Here is a 27,442-nt window from a genome sequence, read left to right on the forward strand (position 1 = left end):
CTCATTTCAGGGAGTTTGGAACTAAATTACCTTTAAGAGTCCCTTCCAACCGGACCATTCCATGATTCTATGGCTCCATAGCGCTGCAGACAGAGCACAGCTCCCTTTGGGGAGCACCCTGGGATCGCCCCTCGGGGCTCGCTGCTCTCCCTCTCTGCGGGCGCTTCCCCCGGCTCGGGGGGCGCCGGCGCTGCCCCCAGCCCCATGTGCCGGCATCTGCTGCCCTCTAGAGCCAGCACCCAAATCTGGCCTTTTTAAAAGGAATAAGCTGCCAGAAAATCCTGAGAATTGTGGGTCGGAATGGGAGAATCAGGGGAAACTCCCCCCGGGGCTCGGCAGGGTGAGACCCCTCGGGGGGACCAGCCCCAGGGGCACGGGGGATGCACGGGGGAACAGTTACAATGTGCCCAGACCATCAGCAATAAAAATATAAAAAAAAAATAAAAATACAAATAAAAATTAAAATTAAAATAAAAAATAAAAAATAAAAAATAAAATAAAATAACTTGTTCCTCACTTTCACACGCAGCACTGGGGTCACACAGCTCCAGCCAGATACTGTCAGCTGCTGTGCAGAAAAATCCTGAATGCTGACCCTTCCTCCAGGTGAAAGTGGTGATTTGCCCAAAATCAGTGTCTCTCATTTGCCTTTTTTTTGCTCATATGAACTCTGATGCAGCTCACACCACGTATATTTTCCAGGGGACTGACACAAAGCTCCGTTCTTTCCTGCATCTCTCCTCTGAATCTCTCACCCAGAGTGTGTCCCCCATGATTGTGCTGTCATCTCCTTTCCCCAAAAATTCCTCTCCTCCACCACACTGGCATCCTACTCCTATTTTTTCCACCTCTGAAGACCTCAGAGGAATTGCAGCCATTAACAGGAGGTGAGAATCTTGCCCTTCTGCTTTAGTTGCTTCTAATATTATTTTTTTTTTCACTTCTTCCCAGTGGCAAAACTTTCCACCTGCAGGTTGAGCAGGGATGGGGCACATGGGGTCTCCGTGCTGTGTTTGTCACTTGGGGGGTCTTCGTGCACATTGGATAATGTTTTTCAGTGAGTTTTGGAGTCTTAATCACACTGCAACAATCCTGAGCAGTGATGTTATCAGCCAGTGCTGGTTCAGAAGGCAGCAAGAGTTGGTTAAACTGCATTCCCCTAAATAATCCCATTTATACCCTGCTGTTAAGCCCACTCGCACAGCGTTTTTTGGGGTGAACGGCCGCCACCTCTGCAGGGACAGACACAGCAGGACCTGAGCCCTGATGCCACAAACCAGAGGGGATGGGGAGAGCAGGGTTGGGATGGGAACAGCTCAGGATTTGGGCTGAGCCCTCACTAGAGGGCAGGAGCGCTCTTCAACCGCGCAGCTCCGGCTCCTCGGCTTCTTGCACAATTTCCCCCGTCCGGAGGGTCAGTTGTGCACCCCAGTGACTCAGTGCAGGAAATGACCCTGTGGGGCTGCACTGGTGTCTGCTGCCTTCCCTAGGTGCTGTCAGACCCCCGGGGCAGCCTCCAGCCGGGGGTTTTACCATGTGCTGAGCGCTCCTGGCAGGTTGTGCCAGGGAGTTTCTCCCAGCGAAGAAATATTTGGGGGAGGAGGCTCCAGATGTTGTCCCCACATCTGGCACATCTCTGGCTGTAAGGTGAACTTTAGCACTGCGCTCTCATCCGATAACAAAGCAGGTACCTAATATATTCTTAATTTATTTTTCCTGATGCAGCATCAGCACTTGAAAATGCGGCTCTTTGTAGGGTGTTTCAGCTTTGCTCCCTCTTGAAGGCGACCAGCTACTGCCATCCCTTTCTCTCTGTCCAAACGTGCTGCAGGATCCATCCCTCTGGGATCTCACACTGCTCTGTAACAGCCTGAAAAATGATATTTCTCTTCAGAGATCTCCTCCTGCTCTCCTGGCCACAGCTCTGCCCTTAACAACACACTCAGATGGACACAATCAGCTCGGAGGTTGTTTTTCCCCAGCTGACTCCAGGGGATATTTAGAAGCATCAGGTTTTCCCAGCGCTGTGAGTTACATCTTAATGCAGAAACCACAAGAGAAACTCCAGCATCCCCCGGAAGGCAACACATCATGGGCACAACGGGGCTTTTTATATCAGAGACTATGAAAAGACCTTCCAATTTAGTAGCTGTTCTGCTCATATCTCACATTATTGAACACACGCTTCTGCCTTGCCCGAGCCTGAAAATGGGAGGGTGTAAGAATAGCAGCTTGTTACTTCATCTGTCTGCTTCCTGTGCGTGCTCCCAGTCGGGTCTGCTCTCATTAGCATCACCCGCTGCAGCTCCTCGTTACTACTGCTCACTAATCCGAGTGAGTCAGCACAGCTCAGCCTGGATACAACAGCCACCATCTACATCTGTGCGAGCCAGAGGAAAACCTCTACCTGAACCTTTCTTTTTTTTTTTTTTTTTTTTTTTTTTTTTTTTTTTTTTTTTTTTTTTATTTTTTTTTTTATTGGGTTTATTAAGCAAATGTGTTCAGGAATTCCCCACAAGCCTCTCAACGAAAAAAATAATGAGTGAAAAATGCATACTCTGCCTCTTAGATATTTCCTCCTATACATTCTGGTGAGCCCTGGGTGTGTGAGATGTTTAAACAGGCTCATGAAGTCACTTTCAAAGTTGTGTGGAAAGCTTACAGAAATAGCAGCCTCGTGAATGATTTAGTTGATAAGGGAAATAAACAGTCTCTGACAGTTCACCAGGCTCCAGATTTATTGGCCCATAGCACAGGGCTACCTGCAAGTCATTGTTGTGATGTTTGTCCCTAATTAGGTTGTAGAAATGAGTTCATTTTCAAATAAGACCATAATTATTTTATTATTGCTTGGAGCCCTCCATGCCCCGGGCTCTGCTGTCACGTCCCTCTGGAGTGAAGCCACTTGTCCCCAGGGAGCTGCCACTGCTCCCTGGGCTCAGATTAAAGTCAGTGTGTGCTTGGGGTGGCAGGCAGGGAGCTGAGGGTGTTGGAGCAGGGGCAGAGCAGGAGGTGGGACTGACCGATCCGCTCGGTCCCTCCAGCCAGACCTGGATCCTGATCCCCATCCCACTATTCTGATCCTCATTTCAGGATTCTGATGCCCATCCCCATATTCTGATCCTCATTTCAGGATTCTGATCCCCATCCCCATATTCTTATCCTCATTTCAGGATTCTGATGCCCATCCCGGGATTCTGATCATCATTTCAGAATTCTGATGCCCATCCCTGTTCTGATCCTCATTCTGGGATCCTGATCCATCTGTCCCGGCATTTTGATCCCATCCCGTGATCCCGATGATTCTGATGCTCGTGCCAGGATTCCGATCCTATCCCATGATCCCGATGATCCCAATTCCATCCCAATGCCATCCTGATGATCCCAATGCCATCCCAATCCCACCACGATGCTATACCAATTCCATCCCGATCCTATCCCAATCCCATCCTGATGATACAGATCCCATCCCGATGCCCATCCCAATCCCATCCCGATGATTCTGATGATCCCGATGCCGATGTTGGGATCTTGATATCCATCCTGCGATCCCAATCCTATCCTGATGCCCATCCTGATGCCCATCCCGATGACCCCGATGCCCATCCCGATGCCCATCCTGGTGACATCCCACGATCCCGATCCCATCCCGATGATCCCGATCCCACCCCGATCCCATCCCGATGATCCCGATCCCACCCCGATCCCATCCCGCCATCCCTATGATCCCGATCCCATCCCGATGATCCCGATCCCACCCCGATCCCATCTCGCCATCCCAATGATCCCGATCCCATCCCGATCCCATCCCGCCATCCCTATGATCCCGATCCCACCCCGATCCCATCCCGATGATCCCGATCCCACCCCGATCCCATCTCGCCATCCCTATGATGCCGATCCCATCCCGATCCCATCCCGCCATCCCTATGATGCCGATCCCATCCCGATCCCATCTCGCCATCCCGATGATGCTGATCCCATCCCGATCCCATCTCGCCATCCCTATGATCCCGATCCCAACCCGATCCCATCCCGCCATCCCTCTGATCCCGATCCCATCCCGATCCCATCCCTATGATGCCGATTCCATCCCGATCCCATCCCGATCCCATCCCGCCATCCCTATGATCCCGATCCCATCCCGATCCCATCCCGCCATCCCGATGATGCCGATCCCATCCCGATCCCATCCCGCCATCCCGATGATGCCGATCCCATCCCGATCCCATCCCGCCATCCCGATGATCCCGATCCCATCCCGCCATCCCGATGATGCCGATCCCATCCCGATCCCATCCCTCCATCCCTCTGATCCCGATCCCACCCGGTGCCACCCCGCCCGCGGCGGTTCCGTGCCCGCCCCGCCGCCGGCCCCGCCCCGCGGTTCCCAGTGCGGCCGGGAGGCGGCGCCGGGCGCTGGGCGTGCGCGGCGGGAGCCCCGGGCCGCCCCTTCCCGTCGCGGCCCCGCGGAGCGGAGCGGAGCGGAGCGGGCAGGGGGCGGGCGCTGCTCCACGGCCGCCGCTGGAGCCGCTCCCGCATCGCGCCCGGCAGCAGCGGGAGCCCGGCAGCCCCGAGCGCCGGCTCCGTGCGCCGCCGGGCCTGAGCGCCGAGCGCCGGCTCCGACATGTCCGGCAAGATCGAGAAAGCAGGTGAGCGCCGGCAGGCCCGCGGGCAGCGCGGGAGGGGACGCGCCGCGCCGGCCGCGCTCGCCGCCCGCCCCGCGGAGCCGCCGCGGGCCCGCAGCCGCCGCGGGAGCCGGAGCCGCCGCGGGAGCCGCAGCCGCGGGAGCTGCGGCGGTGCCGCGGGCCTGGCGCGGCCCGGCGGGGCGGGGGGAGCCGGGCAGGGCCCCCCGAGCCCGGAGAGGTTCCGCGGGGGCTCCTGACAGCGCGGGCGGCAGCGGGGCCGGGCCGGGCTGGGCCCGGGGCCGCGGGGGATGGATGCTCTGCCCGTCCCCCGGGGCTGGTCCAGCGCTGCCCGGGCGCTGTTTGCCTCGGGCTTTGTGTCTCCTCCGCGTTTCCCTTTTTCCTCGCTGTTTTCCTCTTTTCCCCTTTATTTTAATTTTTGTGTTCTTGCACCCGTTCCGTCCTTGCCGTGTAGCCGAGCATCAGCGCAGCCGGGCGCTGCAGCGCTTTGGGGCCTACGCTCAATGATTAATTTCAACTTCTCCCAACTTTCCTCTCCTGGTGTTGGTGCGGGGTGGGAAAAGATGAGTCCGTGGGCAAATGTCAGAGGGAACTTGCAGGATTTTTCCTCCCTCTTCCCCTCTGCCTGGGGTGCTCATGAGAGCCAGAGCCAGGGGAGGATGCTGAGATTCCTACTCTGCAAGGAAACGCTCAAGCACGGATCATATTGTCTGTCTGTGCTGCTGGAGCCATGCCTGCTTCTCAGTTGTCACTTTAGATGGTTGAATGACCCTGTTTTTCTCTGTAGTGGGAGTAGTACGCTTAAAGATTCAATTAGTGTTGTGCGAATCAAGCAGCGAAGTTACGTAGTTTAATTATGTTGCATTTAATTAGCAGCGAGAGATCGATGCTGTTTCGTGTGTTTCATTGTGGCGAGTAGCTGGGCTGTCTCCTCCTGGGGAACGCAGGGCAGAGCCCGGGTAGGGCTGCGGGAGCATCCAGGTTTCCCAGGACAGCAGCCAGGGATGCAGGAATGATGCTGGTCCCAAGGAGTGAAGTCGGCAGCATCGCCTTCTCTCTGTGCTCATCCCACCCTGGAGTGCTCCGAGCCGGCTTCTCCTCGGCGTGCTTCCAGCTCTGCGCTGAGTTACTGTCTGACAAGTGTGTGTGCAGCACCCGGGGGACAAATGTTACTCCAGAAATATCGCAGGTTAATCCCCTGCCCCACTCCTTTCACCGTAGCTTTGCTCCTGCTGGGCTTTTCCCTGCTCGTCCCTTACTCCAGCGAGCAAGGAAGGTGTTAGCAGAGTACACAGACCTCGGGCCAGCTCTGCAATAATTGCCACTTGTTTATGCTTGGAGGTGAATTTGGCTTGGGATTTAGTAACTGTAGACAGTAATTACAGACGTATAAATAAGTGATCACGTTTTGTTTATTCGCGTGCAGTAAATAACCCTGGGAGAATAGTAAATAGAGCTCCACACCAGAGAGGCAGTGTGAGGAGTTCAAGCACAGGAAGGTAACTCTGGAGACACACACAAACCCAGCACAGTTCCATAAACAATACAACAGAGAGGCCAAGAAATACCATATAAATATAAATACCATATAAAATGCCATATAATATCAATAAAATACCATATAAAAATAATACCCTGCACAACGTAGAGACCTGAGCTGCCACTGAAGAATTGAAGGATCTTGCAGGATTCATCCCCAGATTGGTGCTGTGAGTGTGCAGTTGGAAGATGCAGTGGGAGAAGCCCTGATGAAAAGACATTTGTTCTAGTGGAGGTCAATCATAGTGATGATTTGCTGAACAAGATAAACTGTAAATCTGGGAATCTGTCCTTTCAGCTGCTTGTACTTTCATTTCTTTAGAAAGGATATTAAAAAAAAAAAAAAATCCAGTCCAGATATAAATGGGAGGAGAAGAGGCAGGGCAGGAGGGTTGGGAGCCAGCTGTTCCAGAGCAGGATTGTCTCCATTGCTGTTTCTGAGTGTTTGAACTTCTGATTGACACAAACAGTTTGGTTAATAGTGTCACCAAATAAACACAGCCTCTAATACCACAGCCATTGGGGGTAATGTTTGTCAGAATGTGCACAGTAGCAGAACAAAGGATACAGACTCATGAAACAAATGCTGTGAGGTCCAAGGTCCATGCATGTGTGTACATTTGAATTTATTTTTCTTACAGGGACAGAAATTCATGCATTACGCTATAAATAAAATAGACTATTGCCTGGTCACAAGCCATGGTGACAAACTTTGGGGTGGGCTTTGGTTTGACTCATGTCTCCATCTAGACAGGCTGCTGGAAAAAATGTGTTACCCCTTACAGGGTTAGACCCCCAGAGACCCTCACACATCTGCTGCCCGTGTCCTTAACTGAAACACCTTGTTGGCACTCAATAAAAACAATAATAAATGATTAGAGATAACAGCTTCCATCCTGTCCATGAAGGAAGAGCAGACAGGGTTCCCTCTGGAGCCTCTCAGTGCTGCTGTTTAATCATCAGAAGGGTCACTGTAGAGCAATTCAGAGCTCTGCTTTGGAGTGAAGGGCAGCCATCTGCTAGTGGAGGAGAAGATGGTGTATTTGGGGTTTGTTAGGCTCCCACCAGGAGAATTCCAGACACTTTTCCAAAGCAGAACCCTCCTTGGCTTGAAGAGAAGGAATGGCCACTGGCTTCTCTCTACACCAGAACTGTGACTTTTTGTCTTCACTTTCAGAAAATATTTGCTCTCTCCCTTTTTGATGTGAAATCCAAAATAGGGATGCCAAGAAAGAGCAGAGAAGGTCACAGATTCTGCTTGGCTTTCCTGTTACCATGGTGATGCACAAATTCCTGTTTTTATTTACCTGATGGATTACGTGCTGCAGGGAATTCAGCTGCTCTGCATCATTCAGGGAGAGTAAGGGAAGAATTAGACACCATCAGCTCTGAAAACCTTGTCAGGAAACAAGTCCATTCAAAAATGCCCTTTTATTAAAACCAAAAACATGTGGGTGCCATATTTTGAAGGTTTGTTCTACTTGGTGTTTTCACTCTTAGTCTTATTTCTTTCAAGGTTTTCATTTCCCTTGTGAACTTGGTTTTCCAACAGCTGCCTGCTAAAGGTTTCTTGAGAGAGCTGTTTCAGGTGTTAGCTACCTGGAGTGCTGGCAGTCATCTCTGTTCTGCTCAGGACCCAGTGGGATGTGTTTATTCCAAAAACACTGTTGGCTTTACCTTTTACTCATAAGCACTTGCCTGATGAGCAAATTCACCTCAAATTCTCACCCTTGGGTGAGATAAACACCTAGGGGTAATCCCAGGAGAACTCTTCTTAAGAAAATGACAAAATTGAAGAAGCAATTCAGGAGGTCACATTATTCCCATCTTTGTAGGAATTTAATATTCTGTCTGGAGTCCTTCATGCCAGTTTATGTGATTCTGAGTTGTTCATCTATGAATGTTTTTATACTAACGTGAAGTTTCCTGGAGATTTTGTTTTTGCAGAGGGTATATTTTGAACTGTCATCGTGTCTTGGATCATTTTATGGAAATCAGCCTGCCTGTTTTATATACCTGTACAGTTTTATGCAGTTTCTCTGTCTGTCATGCTTAGGTGGGTTACTAGGCAGTACTCTCTCAGTTCTCTTGTGCATTCACAGCTGTACCATGTTCCTCAATATTAAATGAGTGCTTTCAGGTTAGAAAATTTTGCAGTTGACCAGCTTAAGTGCTTCTCTGTTGGTGGTTTTCAAGCTAAGTAGGAGTTATCTGCAAATCTGAAAATGAGACCCTTCAAAAACCTTATATCTCAACCCCAAAGGCAGTTCAGTTCCAATTTTTCCTTAGGCTTTTAGCACTTACTGTTTCCTCCCATAGTGACATCCCAGGTGTGTTTTTACTGTAACTTATTTAAACAGCATCAGCCACTCAGGTTGGTTTTGTGCAGAGATAAAATACAGGTACGAGATGATCTCTGATTGCTACAAAATGGCACAAGGAGCAGAATTTGGCATCTTTTGTAAGGCACTGTAGGTTGACAGGTGGTGTGCTCCCAAATGCAGCCTGTGGGATAACTGCTGCAGGATTGAGATGGTCCTAGCAGTTGTAAGAGGGAAGTGGGCAAGGAGTGGAGCAAAAAGACAGCTGAAGGCTGCTGGAATGTGAAGCAGCTGGCTTGTGCCTTAGTCAGTGAAAATCAGAAACTGGAAACAATTGCTAAATTTATTTTCAGTGTAAGCAATCGTTTTCCTTGAACCACAGTGACTAAATATATCTCTTGGTTGTGATTTTTATGTGGTGGTAAGTCACTGGCTCTTGCAAACCTCCTGGCAGGCAGACAGGAGTGGAAGCTCACTGTCAGTCAAGACAGTAAAACAAATATCCCTCATTTTGATCTCTTGGTTCACTTGCATGGCTTTCTTTGCTTGCTACAGTTGCCTGAGTGAAAGAAACTTGGGTGTTTGTTTCTAGGGGAGTCAATCTGTAACTCCTCTTTCAGGTTTCCTTGGGGTTTTGTTCAAATTTATGTTTAAATTGCAATTGATGCTCTAGTAAGCCTATTGTAAGTGCAGATAGATTCTAATGCAAAAGTGTGGGGGTTTTTTTGGTTTGTTTTTTTTTTTTTTTTAAGAAATATGCATTAAGACCTTATTTATTCCAAAGTGGAAAGCCTGAGGGTAGAATTGGCAAAATGAGCTTTGCTGTTGACTTACAAATCCTTTGGAAGGAGAGCATTCCATCCAGAATCTTAACAGCATTTGAACTGCAAGTGGAGGAACATCAGGAGTTAACTTTCTGGACTTTATTTTAGAGAAGCTGGAGAGATGCTGTACTTTCCTTGGCAGAGGCATTTGGTGGCTAATCAGGTTTAATTCAATCACTCAATCATTTATGTGGATTATAGGTAGTTGAGCTAGTGAGAGCTGGAGTTGTTTGTTACTGTAGCACCCAGTTTGGAAGATCCCTTGTACCCCAGCAAAGGTAAGATGATAAAGAACAGTTTCTGTCTTTGTGCCAGATAAAACACCTGAAACTATGTTGTATATTAAAAATAACAAATTGCATGTCAGAACTACAGGTAAGGTGATTTAATAGCCTCCTTCCTCTCTCCCCCTCCTCACCACACCCATCATTTTGCATAGTTTGAATACATGTAGTGGATATAACTTGTTCAGTTTTCCAGAGCATATCATCACAACATTCTTCTGCTGGAACTCGAGATTTTGGATCTTTTGCTAGTTTGGGAAGCTCCTGTCCTCTGTATACTGTTGCTTAGCATGAAATGAATCCTTCCAGCTTTGATTCTGCCTGTAGAGACATTACATTATCTGGAGAAAAATCCTATGCAAGGAGAGGGGTCCTTCAGCTTCTCAGATTTGTGACAGAATAGACTTTTCTCTGTGAAAAGAATTGAAAATTTATTGTGCTGTAAGTCCTGAATACTAGGAAAATCCTACTTTGGAGTTATGTTTTTCCTTTTTGTTTATTAGCATATGACTATGAGATTCAGCCAGTATCATGAAAAGAGTATTAAGATCACGTAACTATTGCAAGGATATTAGCTTTGTTATTTGCAATTTTTATCTTAATATCTAAAGTTAGGCTACAGTTGAGAAGTACTGTAGGACATAATGGGTTGAGGGGATGGTAAGTGAGAACAGTGTGTCATGAAATCAGAGGAAAAGGGAGAACAGGTTGAAGGAAAATTACATTTATTGTCTTTGTCTGTTTGAATGTGCAGCCCCAGAACTCCAAGGTGTATAAAAAGGTGGCCAGAGGAGGAAAAAAGGGCATCCCATGTTGATGGAATGGGTTGGAAGATGAGAAAAGGAGAGGATGCCCAAAGCACAGTGATGGGAGAGGAGGGAGCAGGGGCTGAGTTGTGTGCAAGGAGAGCAGAGAGGAGAAGGCAAGAGGATGCAGAGGGGGGATCAGGCAAGGAGCAGTTCCCCATGGCTCTGAAGGGAGCCTGTTCCAAGGCACAGAGACACAAGATGAATTTCAGCAATCCAGAGAAGCTGCAGGAATCCTGCAGGTTGGGACGTGCTGCCAAAGGAATGTTCTGCAGTTGTGCTGTTCACGTTTTGCTGCAGCCCTGACAAATTACAGCTTCATTTCCTGACCCACTGCATCCACTCAAAAATGCATTTCCAGTCTCTTCTTAAGGTGTCTGACATTGGCAGTGACAGAGCAAACAATTTCATCTGTGTGAGAGAGAAATGATGTGCAGCATGTTCTGTGCAGCAGGCTGATGGATCATTATTGATCTGCTTTTATTTGGGTTGCATATTTCAGTGAGAGCTCTCCAGCTTTGAAACAGCCTCTTCATGTTAAATCTCTTTGCTGTTTGAGCTGCTAGCACAGCTCACCTTCTGTGGAGTTTGTAAGATAATGTTTCCCTGGGAGAGTAAGGGAGAAGTGAATAGAAACAAGTAGAGGAAAAAACCTGTATCATTGTTCATTTGGTGTTGTGGGAGGTACAAAATTCACAATATTTGAAAAAACTCCTACACCTCCTTTCTATTGTATCATATTTAGGAAAGTATCTAAAAGATCTGTGAATCAATAAGAGCTATATTCTAAATAATTTTTTTGTTCCCATTTTTATAACCACTCAGGGTGAAATGAGCCTGGGTAGCACTGAAGAAGTTTCTTAACTATAGAACCGAGGCTTTTTGAATTGAAAAAAAACAGATTTTGCATTGTCTTGCTTTACCTGGGTGACAGTGTCTGCTGCTTTGGGTAGAGTTTTTCTGCTGCCATGAAAATCCTGTGCATTTTGTGATGCAAGTTAACATCCTGGTGTGGCCATCAGTGCCTCTGAGGAAATCCTAATCCATTATTCTGCCCAGGGAGAGAGGTTAAAGCTTGCTTGCACTCTCATGCTCTCATTCTTTCTCTCTGAAGGCTTCATGGGGGGATACCCTTTGTTGAGTACTTAACATATTCACTGAACCAGTCCCATTTATATTCTAAACAAGGTCTTTAATTTCATCCCTGACGTGTACAAAATCTTGGGGCTTGAAAGAAAATTCATGAGAGTTTTCTTTTTTAGTCTTTTGGAAAGAAAGGAAAAAAATCAGTAGAGTTTAAAAATCAAAGAATAGTTACAGCTGGCAAGGTTGGAGGAAGCAGATATTGCAGCTTGGTTGGTTGATTAAACCTTGATAGAATTTTACTGGAAGACTGAATAAATAGTTCTGTATCCATTCAGCTGTAGTTTGCAGGGAGTCTTTAATAATTAAAATGGGAACCAAAACAAGTGTGTTCCAAATATAAAGCACACATTGTTTTATCCCTTACCTTTTGATGGGTTTGTTTGGGTCCTGTCTGCCAGTCTGGGCTGCCCAAGAGGTGCTACAGTAGCCTCAGGAATTAATTCCATATTTAGAAAGTTTCCTTTACCAAACATCACAAAGGGCACCCAGGGAGATCAATATTGTAGTTCTGGTTGTAGAGCCCATTCCAATCAATTCTGGAGAGCAGAGCTCAGTGAATCCATCTGACAATGGCTTCAGTTAGCAGGACAATACTGTTCAAACACAATTTTTCTTGGGCGTTTTATGATCCTTTCAGCTGTGCTCTAACTATATTAACTTTGTCAATTTGAGCATTTTGCCTTTTTTTTTCCCTTTTAAATGCTGAATACAGCCTTGCATTTCACAGTTGAGAGTGATGTCTGCTACAGCCTTCATATACAAGAAAATGAAATGTCCCTCTTTGGATATATATTTTCCATCTTAATTTTTTTAAGTCTGCATTTTCTATTCTTACTAGAATTATATATGAGAATAATACATTTGAGGAACTAGGGAATTCTGCCAAAAGGTTTATTTAGAACTCATCTATGAATTGACAGGGATTTGCAGAAAATGTAGAGCACTGGTTTGTGCAGGGAGGAGGTTGTCTGGATAAATACCCTTGAAAGGTCACATGAAATCAGATTTTAAAGCTGATGCTGGGTTTTTGACAGAGCAGGGTTGAGTTTAACTTTTACTGCTTGGAATTGTTTCTTCAGGGCTGCTGTGTGGGAAAAATTTGCAGAACCCAAAAACATTGTGCATCTGAAACTCAAAGGACTTTAAAAAAACCCATAATCTTGTATCTTTATGAGCAATACATAGAACATAACTGACTAACTGAGGTGGGGAGTTTCTCTGTTTTCAGCTGAGTTTTTCAGTTCATCAGTGGCACTTCTATCACCTGCTCTGCCTGGGATGTTTTACAGAAGCATTTTGGAACATTGTAGAACCACCCAGTTAAAATGATGGAGTGAATTTAAGGAATGGTGTTTAAAATGAGCTGGCACTCCCAACTCTGGCCAGTTCTGTGATATTCAGGTGCACAAAATCCCTTTAAAGAGGAACCAGGGAGTCTTCATGCATAAGTTGGCACATCTCTCAGAGATAAGTCTGCTCCTTGTCTGCACCTCTCTCCCGTAATCTGTAACATCCTTACTGAGGCAGTTCTGATAACTCATCCATCCTCTTGGACTTGCTGGCCAATTTCTGTCAAACTTCACAGAGGAATGGATATTAAAATTTATTTTAATTCCTGCATGTTTTCTGAAGAAGGCTGAGGAGATCAGAGAGGCTGCAAAGAGAGCCTTTAATATGGCAAAATTGAAAATATAGCTGTCCCATGTTTATTGCCATTTGGCAAACCTGAATTGTGAACGGCCTGGAAAGGTGAATACCAAGGAAAGCAAAATATTTGGGGAAAAAAAGCCAATATGTTTGTTTTGGGGACAGTTCTGAGGAGCCAACTGGGGACAGTGAAAGGTGATTTGCAATAAAACCCTGGTAACAATTGCAGGGCAAAAAAACACTTTAAAACCCTGCCAGGAGAGAATTTGGTTCTTGTTACTCTCTGTGCCTATTTCCAGGTAGGCTTTAAACAAAGCTGGTTTTGTTCCTGTGTGCTTTGGGTGAAAGCACTTGTATAAATTCCCTAAATATTCATTGGCAGCACTTATTCTTGGCTTTTATCCTGAAATACAACCTGCTTCATTAGACCTTAAATGTGAGGTGTGTGTAACACTCAGGGGACTCCCTGGAGACATCAGGTGCACCACAGGTGATACCCAGGAGAATTTGGTAAGTGCCAAGCTCCAAGAGATCCAAACCCTTATTGCCCTGGGCAGAGGAATTTATCTATAAATCCTTGAGGGTCTTTTGGCAGCAAAGTGTGTCAGAGTGTTGGTAACAATAAAAAGGATGTTGGAAGGTGTTGATTGCCTGTGTCATTGTTTGGATACTTCTCTAATTCTGTAAGGACATGGGACTGGTATAAATAGTTGTAGTTGAGGTTAGAGCCATTGGTTACCCACTCTGTTGGAGCTCCATTGGTAATGTCACCAAAAAATTCCCCCATCAGCTGTGGGCATGAGTGCTTCAGAAATCATTCCCAGTGTGCATGAGCTGTTCATGTGGCTGTGGATCCTGTCTCTAGAAGTGTTCAAGAGATGTCTGGATGTGCTTCTTGGGAATATGGTTTTGGGGTGATGATGGCTGACAGATTATCTTGAAGGTCTCTTCCAGCCTTAATGGTTCTGTGGTTCTGAGAGCTAACAGGCTGTAAGTTTTATTGTTACTGTTAATTTGTTTTTACCATTTAATTCTTTTCAGATGAGATAATTCATATTTAAAAGCTTTGGCAACACAGTATACTAAGTTTCAAATACTATCATGATGGAAAAGAGTCATGCTAGAAATATTAGTACCCAGCTGTATACATTTAATGGAATTGTTATTCAAAGTTTTCATGTCCAAAACAATAACACTAGTTTGTGTTGATGCTGCATGCTCTGATCTTAACCTTTGGGATGATAACAAAGCACAAAAACTGGTTCCTCCTGCAATCCTTTGCCCTTGAAGGAGTCATTTAGTTAAATTCCTTAATATTTTTGCAGCTGTGGTTGTGGTTTATTAACTGATGCTGCCTTGAAGAACAGACTGTGTCTGCAGCAAAGTTTTCATTACTCATCTGTCAATACTTGCAGAGTAAAACAAATGGGTCTGAGTAGAGGTTTCTGCTCTTCAGTCTAAATAGTTTCTTTCTCTCCATCCCTGCTATTTTACATAAGGAGAGGGTAGAGAATAGTATTGATGCAGTGAATACATATTGTGCTCTACTGAATAGGAAGGTCTGTCAGGATTATTTTAAGCTATGATGTTTAGAATTTATTAAATGAACTAGAGGGAATTAAAAACATCCCCTTTCCCCAAAATATTCTCACTTCTGCAGCTTTGAAATGCCTTTTTTCCTGATTCATACCAGCTGAAGAATCTCCAGAATTTCTCTTTTGCCATTGGTAAAATATGATTTTTGGGCCAATTTAACAATTTGCTTGTCAGGAGAAATCCAGGTGAGTTTGGTTTTAACATAGCCCTCAAAATTGAAAATCTGATAACCCAAAACTATCACATTGCTATGTTTACTGATGCAAACTACAAGTTCTGCAGTAATTGCCTTGGCCTCTGGGTCAAATGAGGAGGCAGTTTATCTGCCTGGGTTTTTGTGGGGGTATTCTTGCATGATAATTGCAGATGGAGAGCACATCTTATTTGGAAGGCCTTACAGAACAGGGATGTCACCTCTGGGAAGTGATGGACATGAATTTCATGCTGGTGAGTGGAAGGAACTGGAGGAGCTGCTATGTGATTGAGCAGTATAGAAAATGCTTTGGTGTCACAGGGCAGAGCTGAAGGATGAGCTATAATAAGTAGGGGAGAAGCACTTGCAGAATTCAGGGGTCTGACTCATTTGTCCACGTGCTTCTCTTGAGTTTCACACTTGACTGTGACAAATATCAAACAGAATAGCAGCCAGGCTAGTGAGCAAGTGTGCTGGGAGCCAGAGATCTGTGCTGACCTCTCTCTGAGTGTGGTTTTTGGGGAAATACTGGAGTCCTTGTCTCCTTCTCCTGTTGTGCAGTGTGGTTTTGCTTGCTTTTACCCCACTTCAGAAAATCAGGGTGGTGTGAAACCTCACACAGCAGTTCCCTGGGCATGAAGATGTAAAGAACTAACCCCAGCCCCATAAAGGTGACTCCAAACTGGAGCCTTTCTTTATACCTCTCTAGCTACCTTGGCACATGATGTGTTGGCTGGTGAATTTGGGCTGCTTTCCTTAGCACATGGAGCTGCCATCCACTGCATTTTATGGCCAGTGAGACAGTGAGAGTGGCAGGAACCAAAACCTCTGCCAGACCTAGCAGCAAGCATGAGAACCTAGTTTGGAGATAAAAACTGATTAGTGGATAATTCCCCCATAATGAATAATCTCTGCCTTAAAAGATGAGTTGCAGATGGTTTTGGATGAGAGAGGGAGAGAGAGATCAGGTTTAAAATGTCATTCTTTCAGTAACCTGAATCTCCTGACCTTATGTGACCCTGCAGAGATGATTTCAGCAGAGGCTGGCTGGGGATGTGTGGTCAGGGCTTCGTGCCTTGGGCTGACCCTGAGCCCCAGTGCTATTTTTACCTGGTAGTTTGAGAGGTGTTCCACTCCACAAGGTCAAAGAAAGCTTCCAAAATACAGGGAGGAGACAGTTGTTGCTCACCAAATGAGGATTAGTATCTGACATGATTTCTTGAACCATTTTCAGATTGATTACACATCCAGTGATCTTTCACCTTTGCAAAGGTGACAGTACTTGTGTGTTTGCCTGTCCTTGACTGGAAAGGGTACAGAAAACAAAACTGAAACTTAAAACTAGGTTAAAGGCTATTATGAACAAGCTGTGTCAATAAAGGCCATCATTTTGTGGAGCTGTGCAGCTTTTCAAATTACTCCAGCGAGACTCTCTTTACAAATGCTTTTGTATTTTGTCTGTTGGCTCATCCATCTCAACACTCACAGTAACATTTCAGTGCTGTCTTACAAAGCCTGTGATTGAAACGAGGCTGTTCTTGGGCTGCTTCATCAACAGATGCAATTAATACAATGATGTTTGTTTTGACACCCTGGCTCACTGGCAGCATTGTAAGCAGCATTGCTGTGCAAGGAGATCGCTGTGGTTGAGGACTCAGTGTACAGGCAGCTCACTCAATATTTGTATTCAGCTTAAAGTCAACACTGAAAGAGTTTCAGACCTCTCCTAAGCTGGCAAACAGGCTCACTGGTGCTACCAGTGATGTTAACAAAAGGGCAAATCATAATCTGCAGCACTTCTAATTTATTTACAGTCTTATAAAACGTTGGGTTTTCATGCTGTTGGAGAGCACCAGAAGTATAAAAGGAAAGCTCAGAGGGATTTTCTCCTTGTGCAAGGCTGGGAAAGGTGGTGAAGGAAATAGGATTTGGACTCAGATATTTATTCTTTCAGTAGAACAATGTCAGTCCCAGACCAGTACTTCTCAGATGTGTTTTACCCTGGGAACTTGTATAAAACGTCTTCCTTTTCAGCTATTTCAATTTTAGCTGTATAGAGGGTGTAACCATTGTTTAAGGGAGTGTCCGAGGCATGGAGCCAGTTGATATCTAAACCCTATCATGAATTGTTTTAAAGAGAGTGTGATTTTCTGTACTGAGTTATATTGATGACTATTTTTCAAGGCAGGAAGTACCTGCTGACTCCAGCAGTTGCCAGAGCAGCTGTTCACTATGAGTAAGCCACAGAAAAAAATCTTGAGAAATCCTTAATATCTCTAGGAAGCAGCTCAAGCTTAAATGATCAGTCTAGTTAAGCTGTACAAAGAACTGCTTTCGTATTTTCACTTGCCTGGAATTTTATATTGGGGAAAAAAAATTGGTTCTTAGGGTATCAAAGTCTATAGGATAGTTTACAGAGAGGTATTTAACTTCAGGCTAGTTAATATTTGTTAAGGCTTGTCTGGACACTCCCAACCTCCTGCTCCAGGGTACAAATTTAATTGATTTATTCCATGTTAGTGTTGTGCTGCAGTATGTTAGAGTTAATGCAGCAGTTTCTGTTTCTTCAGGTAGCCACCTCTGCATGGCTTTGGGCATTCTCTGTCATTGTAGCACCCTGTGACCTAGCCTGGGTTTCTGCCAGCACCTGTGCCAGGCCAGGCACACACTGGAAATGCAGTCAACTGACCTGAGCTTCCTAATGAGCAAGTTGGGAGTTTTTTTGTTATATTCTCTGTTTTTAATCACAGAGCTGACTTCTGATGAGATTATATATAGATTTCCGTAGCTTTCCGCCAAAAGATTTGTTTTGAATTAATGAAAATTTTTGTGAATTTCTCTAGTTGGCGTTTTCTGGAAAAAATAAATTATGATTTTGGTCCAGACTCCTGTGATCAGTGCCAGGTGTGAGCAGCAGGCTCCAGTGGGCTCCTCCAGGATATGGGAGGTTGTAGCTGCACTGCTGACCTTTGGCTCACGGAGAAGACAGTGAGCAAGGAGTCCAGTGCTCCAGATGAGAACCTGTCTGGAAGCTGAGTGTGCAGAGATAAACTCCTGATGGGAAGCACCCTCTCACCTGCAGACTGTGCATTATCCAAGTGGGTCCAGTATCACAGCTCTGGAGATATCTGAGGTTTCTGAGATACCTCCAGCCCAAGTTCAGTCGCTTCCTTCCTTCTCTATTTGAGCCCTGGGTTTGAATTGCTTTTCATTTTGCGTTGTCTTTGATACCAGGATATGATTTCTCCTCTGTCAGCTCTTCCCTGCCCTTTGTTTCTCTTAGTTTGCAGTTTTTTTGGATGGTAACACTCAGGTTGCTTGTAGTGCATCCTCTGTGTCACAAGGTTTTGACTCAGCAGCGTTGTCCTGGAGATGTGCAGGGATGTGCCAGCAAGCAGTGGTACATGTGTCACAGCAAAAGAACATCCTGACATGTCTTGCCCAAGCAGCAGAGCTCCTCTTGCTGCTGAATGGGATTCTGAGGTCATGGCTCATGAGAGTGGTGACAATAGGAAGTGTGGGATGCTCTGGCTTATTTTGAGATCAAGATTTCATTTCCCTTGCAATAATTTCATGAATCAAAAGGGAAAAATGTGTAATGCTTATTGTTCACTTAGAGCTTTACATTTTTAGAGCATTGTGCAAGCACTTCTTCTGTATTTCTGACTTCATGATGGGTGGTGGTGGAAAGTGGTGTCTGTAGTGAGGTAAGGCAGTGAGTACAACTTCTGCCCTCCTTTCATTTACTGCTGTGGTTTCATTGATGCTGTGGTCAGATGATCTCTACTTCTCCATGAGCTTCTGTGAGCTCTCCAGTCATCACTGGAGCTGTGTAGCCTGTGAGGGGGCTGTTAGTTCATGTTTTTAGGGATGTAATTAGGTATGAGAGTGGCAGAGCAGTGCTCTGTAGTGGTGACACCTCAGCATGGGAAGATGCAGGTGATGCATGCACACATCATGCCACCTAGAGGAATGGAGCTGGCAAGCCTGCAGACACTGCCTTGCTGCCAAAATTTTGGTGGCTGTGTCGAGACCTTCTCCAAGCTGTGTCCTTTGTGGCCTCTCCTCAAGCCCATCATGAAGTCAAGTACGAGAAGTTTCATTCACAGGCAGCTCTCCATCAACTCAAACACTTCTCAGCTTTTTACATGAGACTGCTTTTCCCAATTTCACCTTTTACATGTTGATCCTCATCTTCCCCAATGGCTCAAGAACTTGAAATTAAGTGGTGGATCTCACTTTGTATTCTCCAGGAATGAGGGTGAGGAATCTAGCACAAGGTGTGATTTGATGGGATAACATTCTCCAAGCTCTCTGCTTTTTTTTGGCTGGTATGTTGCAATGTCTTTTTGTGGGAGACTGTTAAATTTCCCAGAAGATTATCCTAATTTCCAGAGTCTCAAAGTCTGAATTGTAATTAAGCACTTAATTTGATGAGGGCTTTTAGATGTCTTGCTAGTCTACTGGCAGCTTGGGGAAATACTTCCATCTTCCTCCCAGCTTCCCTTGCATAGGTTCAAGCTCAGAAAACTGGGATATATTTAGAACTGGCAGAACTGCCAGCCAGGCCTCAGAAAATTGCTCCAAATCTCTGCTTTCTGTAGGTTAAAGCCAAATTCAAAAGAAGCCTGGCTTTTCTGTAGAAGTTGGGGTGATGACAATTTATCAATAACAAATGGGCAGTGGGGAATTTTAATAATAGATTTTATTGCTTGCAGTTGCACTGAGTTCCCTATTGCCTCAAATGACAGTAATCAGGACATCCAACAGGGAAGCAATTATTTTATTTCTTGATCATCCAGACAGCGAGTTGCGTTATGAGATAAGCACATGGTGTGACCAGAGGGTGTCACTTCTTTGGGAATGAATTTTCTTTTTGACCCACTTTAGTCTAATATGTGGTACAGTAAGGTCAAGACCAATGTCTTGGGTTCACAGGGTTTAATAGACAGCCAATAATGACTGAGTAGAGTCTTTTTCTTTTGTGCTATTTGAGGTTAGGGCTTCTAGATGAAGTTTTTGTCTTCTGCTAAAGTTTCTCTCTATTGTTTAACTTAAACATCCTTTCTCCTCCCCCTCTCTCTCTCATGCTTCACTTTTTATACTTAAAATCTCTGGAACAATCTTGAAGTTTTTATTCTGTGCCTTTGATTTGACCCCCATGTATTTTCATCTAGACATTAGGATGCCTTTGCATTTCCTACTATTCTCATTTTAAATTTTCCTGTTATGGGAATACTAAAAAAAAAAAAAAAGAAACCAACCAATAAACTGAATTACAGTTAGTCATATGTTAAAATAACCAGACTAAAGCCAGCAGGAAGAGCATCCTCTGAGTGTAAGTGGGTGAGGCCATGGCAGGGGGTTGGAATGAGATGATCTTTAAGATCCATCCCAACCCAGAGCATTCCACGTTGGCTGTGGATGGATCTCTTGCCTGCATTGACCACTGGTGCATTTAACAGCCCAGTTCTGTGTCTCTCTGAACATATCCCCCTTTTTACTGATAAACTCTCTGGCCTCCAGGCTACTGACAGCTGTTGTCCACTTGCTGCTAATTAAGAAAGCAGCATGAGCGATGGGAATGTGGATTGGGGAGATTGAACCCCCCCCCTCTCCACAGCCAAGCATTTCAACCTGATTAAAGAGCATCTGACTGACAACTGGGAGGCCTCTTTTCTCCTGCTGTCTCTCTGCAATAGCCTGGTTTTTATCACAACTCCCAGGTCAGGTGCTCTCTGTGTCTCTGGATTTTTTAGATCCCCTAACAATGGGCAGCGTCAGAACAGATTTGCTGTTCAAAAGATGGGAGCTGTGAAATCTGAGCTGCTCCAAAGCCACATCTTTAACATGCAAAGCGTTGTGCACGTCTGTGCTCTTACTCAGAAATTCAAATCTGGGTCGTGTTTGTTAAATAAAATGACACATACTATGTTGAAGATTTTGAGCTAGCTGTAGGAATCAAGATTATTATGAATTGACAGCAATTAAGTGGATGACCAATGATTTAAAAGATTTTCTTTCTTTGTTTACACTTTTTTTTTTCCTTGTTTGCTTTGTTTCCTTGTTTTGGTTTTCCTTGTTTTGCATCAAGTCCCAGTGGGAAGCCTTTTGTGTGATACAGTAATGCTGGGATTTTTATGATCCAGCAAGAGAATGGGCTTGAACTCTGAAATCCCCTTCCTGGCCTGTGCCTCTGTGGAGGTAAAATGATTGACTGAGGTTAATAAAATACAAGATTGTTGTGTTAATACACAACCAGGAGGTGTGAATTCAAGTAAGAGTGGTGGTAATTTGGCAGAAGAAGCCTCCTGTAATGCTGATGCTCTCTGGAGCTGCTTACCCCAAGCAATATTATCACTCTCTGTATTTCAGATTAGACCTCCAAAATTCAATCTGAATTCCTATCTGTGATAAGTGGGCTCTTTATAGCCCTGAATAGCCCCTAGCATGCTTTCAAATCCATGTCATTTGCTCTTTTTTTCTGGAATTTAATTTCTTTTCTTCCTCGTGATTTTTCTCATGTTGGGCTGTTACCTTTTACCATGGAGTTGAATGCTTTTTGATGTTTTTTTGGAGGTTCTCTTGAAAAGCACTATGTAAATATAGGTATAAAATGTTTATTTAAATAAATAAAGAAATCACTACCAGCCATGACTCCTTCTTAGGTGTGTGAAAATCCTTTAATAAGCTGTGTCTACCACAGTGTAATTGAACAGTAGGAACATGTCTAGGGAGAGGAGGATGTACATTTGATTGTACTTATTGGTGTTCACCTTGTTATGCCCATGATCACTTTGTGAAAAGAGCCTTGGAGCATGTGACTTCAGCTTTTGTCATAAAGAAGTATTTTATACTTGTTTGAAGTTCAACAAGAGCTGCTTTACCAGTGTTATCCTACATTCACTAAAATATTAAATTAATAGGAGATGTGTGGTGTGCTCCTAATGAGCTGAGCCAGGCAGACTCTTTGGGATCTGGGTGATCCAGGGTGTGAAAGTGCCATAATCTCCTTGGACAGCTTTTTGTTTTCACATCAAGAGAGCAGATGCTGACATGGTGCAAATAGAAGAGAAATCCTATCAGTAGATTGGCCCCGAGTCCCCAAGCTGTAGTCTGTAAATGCAGTGATTTATGGGTATTAGAGATGAAAAGTGTGTTTCCTTCTTTCCTCCAAACAAAATGTAATTTCCAAATAGATCATCTCATTATTGAACTCTGGTTTGGCTAGTAATTTTATAAAATAAACCTAGTAGCCTTAATGTTAGAAAATTAATGGGTTGATTTCTCTACTACTGAGAATTGGTGGAGGCTCCAAATCCCTGCCTGTCTTGCTGTGGGAGGTAATTAAGAATATGAGGGAGTGGTTTCTTGGTTTGCAATATTGAAAATGACTGTAAGCATTGGAACTAGGTCTGGAGAGCTCGTTAGGGGTGGTGAGGTTGGTTCTGCTGGGTCATTTGCTCTGAGGATTGGTCATTTCTTTCCCTGTAACCTGCTTATTGCTTGGGCAGCTTTGCCAAACTGGTTTCTGTGTGCTGTCTGTGACTGGCAGCGTGTTTCAAACCCATTATAGGAATATCCTGTGGCTCCAGGATGATGATTTGTCCTTTAAAGCCACTCCTGGTGAGTTCAGGAGTTGGGCTGCCATCACCCAGGCAGTGGTTTTTGTCTGTTCTGTGTGAGCTTTTCATGTGGCTGATGGTGTCACCTGCTCTGAATCCCCACCTCATCCATTTGTGCCATCAATTTCTGACTTTTAAAATGAAATACCATCATTTTGGAGGCACAGAGATGGCAGATTTCTCATTGAAGGGACAAAAGTAACATTCTACAAATTTCAATATGCAGACCAGCTGCCTGTTTGGTGCCAGGTCAAGTTTTGTTTAGACCATTGATCAAATGTAAGCCTAGAGCTGACTTTCCCTCCCTGAGTTCCTGAATTGCAAAGTATTTCAGTGGAGCTGGCACTTCTTTGTTGGGTTGTTTTGCAAATGCAGACCCAGTTCTTAACAGGAGAGCACAAAACAGGGATTTCTGTTTTACAGTGGGAAATGTTGAGGTTATGTTGTGCTGATTTCTTATAATAACAGGAGTGTCCTTTAAATAAAAAAATGACAGTTCATACAAGAAAAATCTCTTCCTTTGAGGTTTGTTATCTGCTTCTGTTCAACAAAGCCAGACTTTATCTTTGAGAAACAACTTCCCATATAAATGAGAACTATCTCTGAATATTGCCCTTTTGCCTTCTAATTAGATAAATTTATTCTGCAAGTGGACAGTCATATTCCAAAGTAAAACATATTCCAAAGTGTAGGGAGTTAATTGGGAAAAATATGTGTGAGTTTCCAGTTTTTACCTTGATCTAAGCTACCTTTCCAGGATGGAGAAGCCCTCTCATAATAAAGCCTGAGCTATGGGGTTCTTGTGGTTTTGAATGTTGCCTGTTTTATCATGATAAATTCTGGTGTGTTACAGTGTGAAGCGATTTCCCTAAAAGTAGATTTGTACAATTGCCAGAAAACCAGCTCAGCTCTTCACCTGCTCTGTTTTCTGCCAAAAAAATAGCAAATTTACTTGACTGTACTTGAAGAAGTATTTTCTATATATTTTTAAATTTTCTATTTTTATAAGTGATTTGAATCCCTGTTGAAAGTATCTCCTGTGAGGACCATCTTTCAAAATTCCCATATGGGTTCAGTTTCATAATTATGATTGTGACTGCTGTGTATAGTGTTGATTTTTTAGCAAATAGCAGCAGTCAAGCCTTTAGGGGTGTTTTATACCTATGGCTGGTGTGTCAGGATAGGAAATGGTACTGGTTAAAGTCATACAAAACTGTAGGAGCCTTTTGCAGATGGACTTAGGAGTTTCAATACATTTTAATGAAGCAGTTTTTCCCAAACCAACCACTTTTTTCAAGATTTGTTTGAGCCATCTTCCAGTCCTGCACTTTTTGCAGTAGATACATAAGTGGCTGTCAGGTTAAAGAGGAATGAGGGCACATTGAGGGTATTCAGACTTCTAGCTGTAGAGTTGCCAAAAATGAAGCAGGAGAACTCTCTTTCCATCTGTCATTCCTCTACAGAAAGCAGCAGTTTAGAAATGGATGTAGCTGAGAGTTTATTTGCTGAGCTTCAGAGTTCATGAGTACACAGAGGAGAAAAAAAGGCAAAATTTATGTGTTTGTTTGGGTAGGGAGGCAAAGTGAGTTTGCTGTGTAAATTTGTAAACAGGGTAGAAAGGAAAGGGAAGTTTCCTGAAAACATGTGCTAAAATAAATGAAGTCCAAGCTCAGATTGCAAATCTTGTGAAGTCATGGCAGGGTGTTGTGTGGAGCAGATGTTTGTGCAGGACCTGCAGTGTTTGATTCCCCTAAACCCCTTGCCCAAAACACAAGGTTGTTTCTGCTGAGCAGAAAAAAAAAAGAAAAAAAAAAAAAAAAGTGATGCTTTTTTACTGCACTAACACAAAGCTTAGTGCTAGATTCTCATACTGCAAAGTGATATTAATAAACATGGCTTGTATATACAAAGTTCTGTGCTTGCAACATTATAGGTGGCTGTTTTCTGGTTGCAAGATTGTTTATAGTGTTTGTTGTTGCTTTACTGCAGTGTAATTTTTGTACTAGTTGGCTGGATCCAGGTGAAGACTCAAAATCCAGTTGGTGTTGGGCATTACCATTGATAATATTGAGCCAGAAGATCTGGGAGGTGTTTACCCTCCCAGTAACAGAACCACAGGCATTGTTATAAATGTTATAAAAATCTCTTGATGTCTGTGTGAACCCAACTGTGTGACATAGTGCAGAAATCAGTGGGTTATTGCCTGTTTTTCACAGTGAAGGAGCATAAAGTTAATCACAGTGAAGCTTTGACAAGGCACCAGGCTCAGGGCTGTGATGGAGCAGAGCTGACCCTGCACCACACGGCTCCAGGCTCATGGGGCTGAAGTTTCCTGTTACAAACTGGCTGCTGTTTTCCAAACAGACCTCCTAAAGCTCCAAAGTATTGCTCAACAGACCACAAACTGAAATTAGTATTGATTCACCTTTCAGGGCTGATGGCAGGACAGTCACACGTTGTGTTGCACAGACTTAAATTGCTTTGGCAGTTGTGGGTTTGCTGTTTTGTCAAAACCAAATTAAATAGAAACACTGTACAAAATTATTTCTTATTTATAGAATCCAAAGGTTTCTCTACCACAGAATCTGGGCACTGGATTTTAAAACATGCTTTTTTTTCTTGGAGTGGGTCTGGTCTTTGTGTGTCTTCCTGGCAGGTATAGCTGGCTTGTGGGCAAAATCTCACTTTTGAAACCTCATGCCATGCCCTGAATTGGATGGAATATGATCAGGAAATGGGCTGTTGATAAAAACATCACACAAGCAGCTATTAATTCACCGAGATTTATTCTGTGATAACAGAACAGTTTCAGCAAGATTGTGAAAAGATGCTGAGATAAGGTTCCCTTTGGCTGTGGGGTTGTTGTATATGAGTGTTGAAGGTATTTCTTCTTGAAATTCAGACCAACTTCTTGTGTGAGCAAACTGAAAGTTCATAGAAAAATTGAAACTGATTTTTAGTAGGGCCCCCTTTTGGGAATTCCCATTAAAGATGACAGTAACTGTTAAAAAACAGAGAGGGTGATACAAGATATAACATTGCATGCAAGCAGAGAGTGATGTGCAAGGAAATCAGGCTCAGGTATCCCCTTGTAAAGTGAGTTTTCAGACTTGTCACTGCATTAGGCTGAGTAATATTCTGAGGCAGCTGGGGAATAGCTGCTTTTTCTTCAAAACTGAATTAACAAGTAAAATTCTAGTGGCTTTTTCCTGCTACTGAAACCTCAAGTCTTCAGTAGACTCAGATGAGTTAGAGATGGGATGGATTCCTTCTGACTCCCTTCATGTTATTGTTGATGTTTGTACAAATCTGCTGGGGATTGCTGCTGCAGAATTTCAGTCTTCTCCATCTTTCAAAGTCAGGATTTGCCAGAAAGAGCGGGGAGAACTGCAGGTATTGGTGTCACTATGCCTTTACCTTGAAACCTGTTGTCCACAGACCAGGACATTTTAATTCAGGCATGAGGAGGTGGGATAAAATAGAAAATTGTCACAAATAATTGTTCACTGCTAAAGTAACTTTAATGTTTATGTGCAGCAGAGTAAAAGACATCCCACCTAGACTCCCTAAGGTACCTGGTGTTTGCTGCCATGCTGGTGTAGGGATTTGCTAATCCTACAGCTGTGGTAGGGAGGAGGGAGCTCCCTCCTGGGCTGTTCAGTTCAATTAACATCTCAGTTTCCCCTTGCTGGAGGCACTGATGTTTCAAATCATGCTTATAGAAGACTAATATTTTCTGCTGCCTGTAGGCAGGCAATAAAGCTGGTGGTTTGGTTGCAGATCCTATCAGGTATAGAACAGAGTGTGGAATTGAGGATATGGCCTGCAGCTTCTTAACCCATTATGGAGCAGCACAACAATAATGTCAGAGCAGTTTCTGACCTGATTACATCAGAAATTTCACACCTGCAGTGCTGCTGTATCCTTCAGACACACACTTGTCTGGGTGTGTGGAGATACAGAGCTGGTCCTTTGGGGCAACAGGAGAGCAGTACTTCAAAGTTGAGGGATTTGCATAACCCTCCTGTGATGCCTTGTTTTATTGAGTAAGCAATATTAGGGAAGTTTACACTGGTATTGCAGTGCCTCTAGGAGATAGTGCTGGCCTGGTTCCTGAAATTCATTTTTCTCTCTTGTGCAGAGATGTGAGCCCCCAGCATGGTGCACTGGAGTTGTGCAGACATGTTTAATCTTACTGAACTGAATATCTCCTTTTCAGCATCTGAGCCCCGAGGACACAGTGCTAGTCAGAACAGTGAGAAATGAGGCTCCTGTGTGCAGTTAGCTCATCTTGGAACATGCATGGAAAAGAGCTTACATCACACTCTCACCTGGACTGCTGCCCTTCATCTGTGGCACTTGCTAAAGAAGGAAGTAAAACTGAGCATGTTTAAGCAAATGCTTTCCATGTTTTCATCTTATTTCTTGTGCTCAGTTCGGATGAGTGTGGGTGGTGGCTTTTGGGCAGGGTATGAGGTTCCTCCCAAGCCTACTAGAAAAGAGGAGTTGTCTTTGCCATTCAGACTGAATGTGCAAAGAGTCTGTAATCAGAGGTCAGAAATAAAGATGGCTATAATTAGTAATGTCCGAAGCAACTGGAAATTGTGTCAGGCAGATCTGAGCCAGCTTCTCTTTTTTTTTTTTTTTTTTTCCCATTGCCTAATGAATGGGAGCAGAGGTTCCTCTCCAAGGATGAAAGAGGGCTGAGTTTTTCCCATTCAGAGCCGGTGCTGTGGGGCAGACAAGAAGCCAAGGCTCCATTTACAACCTTGTTTGTCAGGCTGTTGAACCTGTGGCCAGGTTGTGAGCAATTAG

General features: G+C 44.3%; 2 protein-coding genes across 7 annotated transcripts in view; one reads left to right on the plus strand and one right to left on the minus strand.

Annotated features, from left to right (window-relative positions):
* Positions 1 to 27,442, minus strand: part of PRRT1B (proline rich transmembrane protein 1B) — a 424,933-nt gene that overhangs the window by 335,501 nt on the left and 61,990 nt on the right. The window lies entirely within an intron of this gene.
* The window catches only part of RAPGEF1 (Rap guanine nucleotide exchange factor 1), an 80,606-nt gene continuing 57,520 nt past the window's right edge, over positions 4,357 to 27,442 (plus strand). For 2 of the 6 annotated variants that reach the window (XM_079324623.1, XM_079324622.1), the window contains exon 1: positions 4,358 to 4,652. In XM_079324623.1, the coding sequence (XP_079180749.1) occupies positions 4,628 to 4,652 (25 nt within the window). In that variant the 5' untranslated portion in view covers positions 4,358 to 4,627. Of the gene's footprint in view, positions 4,653 to 27,442 lie in introns of all 6 variants that reach the window. The other 4 variants (XM_079324624.1, XM_079324621.1, XM_079324625.1 and 1 more) reach the window with 4 other exon arrangements.

Source organism: Erithacus rubecula (genome assembly GCF_903797595.1).
Source record: "Erithacus rubecula genome assembly, chromosome: 21".
In the NCBI taxonomy this organism is placed as follows: domain Eukaryota; kingdom Metazoa; phylum Chordata; class Aves; order Passeriformes; family Muscicapidae; genus Erithacus; species Erithacus rubecula.